The sequence below is a fragment of the Rhizophagus irregularis genome, chromosome 7, assembly GCF_026210795.1.
Source record: "Rhizophagus irregularis chromosome 7, complete sequence".
NCBI classification, from domain to species: domain Eukaryota; kingdom Fungi; phylum Glomeromycota; class Glomeromycetes; order Glomerales; family Glomeraceae; genus Rhizophagus; species Rhizophagus irregularis.
This window is the reverse complement of record NC_089435.1, coordinates 1,724,406-1,729,289: the sequence shown is the minus strand read 5'-3', so window position 1 is coordinate 1,729,289 and position 4,884 is coordinate 1,724,406. Positions and strand designations below refer to the sequence as shown.

The window sequence follows — 4,884 nt, the reverse complement described above, 5'->3', positions numbered from 1 at the left end:
TCATGCTATTTGTCTCGGGAATAAATTGTTAGTAGTTTGATTAGAATTAGGTGAGGGTGTGTCATCATTAGCCAAAGCATTTAAACGAGCTTTTTCTTTTGCACTAGGATAAACTATTGGCGGCAATGTAGGTTTAACAATTGACGAAGCAAGTGTCTTAAAAGCAGTAGAATTTTGATGAAAAGCTAACATAGCTCGTGCATTTTCATATTGAGCGACCCTCAAGGCATTATGCGCAAGAGGATCAATTTGAGGTTGTGTGGGTTGACTAATAATTTGAGGAGGAGATGGTTGTCTAATAATAGGAGGACGTAAACTTTTGCGATCCATATAATTATTATAAAGCCTCTTGGCCTTCAAGTAGCCATATTGACATTGAGGAATGTTGGACAAATCATATCGCCTTCTAACTTTATAAGCGAATAAATTGATGTTATATGTTTGAAAATAATAATTCCGAGCATCACCCCTAAAATCAACAGGTAGTGCAGGTAATTTTTTCTTGAGTTTATTACGATTATTAACGCGTCGTTGCCAATTCTTGGCATGTTTCCGGGTAAGTTGATCCAATAATTTATCCTCCTCAGATTTCTCATATGAGGGTTCCCGTTCCACAAGATGAGATACTTTTTTAAATACTGTAGAATTCTCTTTTAATAAAAAGGGTGTACTATGATATAAGTATTCTTCATGATTGATGATGCGATGTTTTAAACGATTCCATCTTTTGACTTGTTGTGGTGTTCTATTATCGTAAAACTCAAAATTTTTGTATTCTTTGTAAAATGGTCTAGTTGTAGATTTACCATTTCTATTAGTTATAATAGGTTCCATCACTTCTTTTAAATTGGAATTATTCTTTCCTTTCCATTCATTATAACGTTTGACAATTACGTTATATTTCAAACCTAAATGTGTTGAGTGAACTTCTTTCCCTGGATTAAAATTAACAGTTTTGTAATCTTTTCCTTTCCGTTGTGTGGTTTTTGATCTTAACCCTGGTACAGGAGTAAAATGTTTATTGCATTGCCATTGATTATTCGGAAGTACAAAGGCCACTGGTTGGGTGCAAGTGTCACTACAGCGAAAATAAAATCCAAGATAGATCACGTGAGTTCCAGAACTGAACCGGATATAAGTTTTGGTTTGTCTATTTTTAGCCGAATAAGAAAGTCTATTTTTAATCGCTACTAATTTATCTATTAATAGTTGGCGTAAACGTTTAAAATACTTTTTCACAGTATCAGGTGAAAATTGTCTGTTGATAGAAAATCACAGGTCGAAGGGGCGCCATTGTCCAAAATTCAAAAAATGCAAATTCCCCATTTTCCTGGAAAATGGTGGGAAATTGTGGAAAATGCTGCATTACGCTAAGCAATTTTTTGGAATAGCATTGTTACAACATTGTCCGATTTAGCAAATCTTATGAAATTTTAGGAAAATGCTACATTATATCTCAAATGTAACATTTTTGTAACATTTCGTAACATTGTTATAACATTGTCATTAAAATCAAATTTTGCTTTTTTTTTGTTAAATGTTCCAATTTTCTTGCAAATGGTGCATTTTTATGAAAATTTCACATTTCACCTCAAATGTAATAACATTTAATAAAATTGTTATAACATTGTCAATTAAAATCAAATTTTGCTTTTTTTTTGTCAAATGTTCCGATTTTCTTGCAAATGGTGCATTTTTATGAAAATGCCACATTTTATCTTCAATGTGATATCATTGTAACAACATTTCATAAAATTGTTATAACATTGTCAATTAAATTCAAATTTTGTCAAATATTCCGATTTTCTTGCAAATGGTATATTTTTTTATGAAAATTCTATATTTTCTGTCAAATGTTGCATATTTTCAGCAAATTTTATGTTTTTTTAGTCAAAATGTTTCATTTTCGTCAGAATGTTAAGATTTTACATTTTTTTTTGAAAATGCTCAGTAATATAGCATTACACTGGAAAATGTAGCATTTCACCAAATTACACTAAAAAGCATCACAATTATCTCATTTTTTGGAAAATTCCACATTACATTAAATTATACTAAAAAATGTAGCACTATACTAGATTATGTGGCATTGCACTAAAAAATACCACAATTACACTAGACAATGTAGCATTACACTAAAAAGTACCACAATTATCATATTTTTTAGAAAATTTCGTGTTATGCTGGAAAATGTAACATTATGCTAGAAAATTCAGAATTGCACTAAAAAATACCACAATTGCACTAGACAATGTAGCATTACACTAAAAAGTACCACAATTATCATTTTTTTTTAAAAAAATTTCGCGTTATACTGGAAAATGTAACATTATGCTAGAAAATGCGGAATTGCACTAAAAAACGCGGAATTGCACTAAAAAACACAAAAAAAATACTACAATTACATTGGATAACGTAGCATTACACTTAATTACATTAAAAATTGATGATAATTTTTATTTATTTAATTACGTACATTATTAAATTTATAATATTTATATTTTAAATGCATTATTTAACATTAAACACATTGTTAATATAACACGATGTGTTGTGATGTAATTTAATACTAAACCTTACTACTGAAGACTCTCTCTTTTTGTCACTATAAACAGGTGGAGGGAGCAGCAATGGCTCTCCCCCTATAGGTACTTTATGACCTCTACCTGTTTACAGAGGAGGGGCTTTTTGTAAAGTATTAGTTAATAGATATATATATATGTATATATAAGCATATATATACATCTATTTAAAATTATTAAAATAAAAAAAAAAAATTCTGGGGTGGGAGAAAGCCCCTATTTATATAAAATTATATATCATGTGCGTCACGTGATATTACTTAATAATTACCGCAGCTTCAGCTGCAGTATAACGAAAAAAAAAAATTAAGCTTTTTTAGCAAAAGCTTAATATTTTTTTTCTCACGCCTTTACCTCTTTTTTCTTTTGCCCTTCCCCTTCCCTCTTTCTTTCACCTTCCCCTTTCCTCTTTCTCTCACCTTACCCTTCCCTCTTTCTTTCACCTTTCCCTTCCCTCTTTCTTTCACCTTCCCCTTCCCTCTTTTTTCTCTCGCCTTCCCCTTCCCTCTTTCTCTCACCTTCCTCTTCCCTCTTTCTCTCCTTCTCCTCCCCTTCCTTCCTTCCTCCACCCTTCCCCTTCCCTTTTTCCTCCCACTCCTTCCCCATTCCCTTTCCCCTTCCCAGAACCGTCTTTCAGAAAAACAATGGTAAGTTTCGAAGTGAAACGCTTCGAAACTTTTTTAAATTTAAATTTTTTTTTTTTAATTCTTTGTTGTAAGGAAACGTTTCTAACATTTCCTTTCTTTCTTTTTTGTAGGATTTTCGATGTTTTGACTACTGAAATTATGGTAAGTTTCGAAGCGTTTCGCTTTGAAACTTTAAAATAAATTTTTTTTTTTGCTTTTATAAGGATCATTTTTAACGATCCTTTATTTTTTTTTTGGGTCTTTCGGTATTTTTGACTTAGGAAACGAGGAAACGAAAATGGTAAGTTTCGAAGCGTTCGCTTCAAAACTTTTTTAAAAAAAATTTTTTTAATTCTTTTTTGTAAGGAAACGTTTCTAACGTTTCCTATTTTTCTTTTGTGTAGGTCTTCAACTTCGGAAAGTGAAATGGTAAGTTTCGTGTTCAAAACTTACTTTTTTTTTTAATTTCTTTTAGGAAACGTTTCTAACGTTTCCTTTCTTCTTTTTGTAAGAACGCCGGACGAAATTATGACCCGGACTTTGGAAGAAAGGTAATATTTTCTTTTTTTTGTTAAATTTTTTTTTTTATTAAAAGAAACGTTAACTAATGTTTCTTTCCTTCTTTTTGTAGGTTCCAGACGTTTGGATGAAACGAACCGGTGAGTTTTGCAACGAATCGTTGCGAAACTTAATTTATTGATTTTTTTTATTAAAAGAAACGTTAACTAACGTTTCTTTCTTTTTTTTTTGTAGGTTCTGGACGTTTGAAACTCGAAATGAACCGGTAAGTTTTGCAACAATTGTTGCAAAACTTAATTTTAATTATGTTTTTTTTTAAAGAAACGATACTAACGTACGTTTCTTTTACTTTTTGTAGATTCCGGACATTTGGATAATAGAAATCGAAACGAACCGGTGAGTTTCGCAATATTGTATTGTGAAACTTATTTTTTTAATTATTTTTTTTTAAAGAAATGATACTAAACGTTTCTTTCTTTTAATTTTTGTAGATTCTGGACGTTTGGATAATGAACTTCGAAATGAACCGGTAAGTTTCGCAACATTGTGTTGCGAAACAATTTTTATTAATTTTTTTTAAAGAAACGATACTAAACGTTTCTTTCTTTTAATTTTTGTAGGTTCCAGACGTTAGAATGAATGAAACGACCGGTAAGTTTCGCAATGTTACATTGCGAAACTTAATTTTTGTTTTTTTTTATTAAAAGAAACGTTAACTAACGTTTCTTTTTTACTTTTGTAGGTTCCGGACGTTAGAATGAATGAAATGACCGGTAAGTTTCGCAATGTTACATTGCGAAACTTAATTTTGTTTTTTTTTTATTAAAAGAAACGTTAACTAACATTTCTTTTTTACTTTTTGTAGGTTCCAGATGTTAGAATGAATGAAACGACCGGTAAGTTTTGCAATGTTACATTGCGAAACTTAATTTTTGTTCTTTTTTTTTAAAAGAAATATTACCTAACATTTCTTTTTTACTTTTTGTAGGTTCCGGACGTTTGGATAATGGAAATCAAAACGAACCGGTGAGTTTCGCAACATTGGTTGTGAAACTTAATTTTTATTAATTTTTTTTTAAGAAACGTTAACTAACGTTTCTTTACTTTCTTTTTTGTAGGTTTTCACCAGCTTCTACTTTGGCATCGGAGATACATGA

The 4,884-nt window shown here is 30.6% G+C and overlaps 2 protein-coding genes across 2 annotated transcripts; one reads left to right on the top strand and one right to left on the bottom strand.

Moving 5' to 3' along the window:
* On the bottom strand, positions 1–834 carry OCT59_027180 (uncharacterized protein; the record flags this gene model as incomplete). The annotated part of the gene is made up of 2 exons (XM_066136784.1): positions 1–410; positions 516–834. 2 exons carry the CDS (start codon positions 832–834, stop codon positions 1–3), a joined length of 729 nt encoding a protein of 242 aa, XP_065993236.1.
* Positions 835–3,226: 2,392 nt separating this feature from the next.
* OCT59_027179 (uncharacterized protein) lies at positions 3,227–4,884 on the top strand (the record flags this gene model as incomplete). The annotated part of the gene is made up of 10 exons (XM_066136782.1): positions 3,227–3,229; positions 3,490–3,509; positions 3,613–3,637; positions 3,840–3,867; positions 3,962–3,992; positions 4,181–4,256; positions 4,348–4,356; positions 4,593–4,623; positions 4,716–4,753; positions 4,846–4,884. 10 exons carry the CDS (start codon positions 3,227–3,229, stop codon positions 4,882–4,884), a joined length of 300 nt encoding a protein of 99 aa, XP_065993235.1.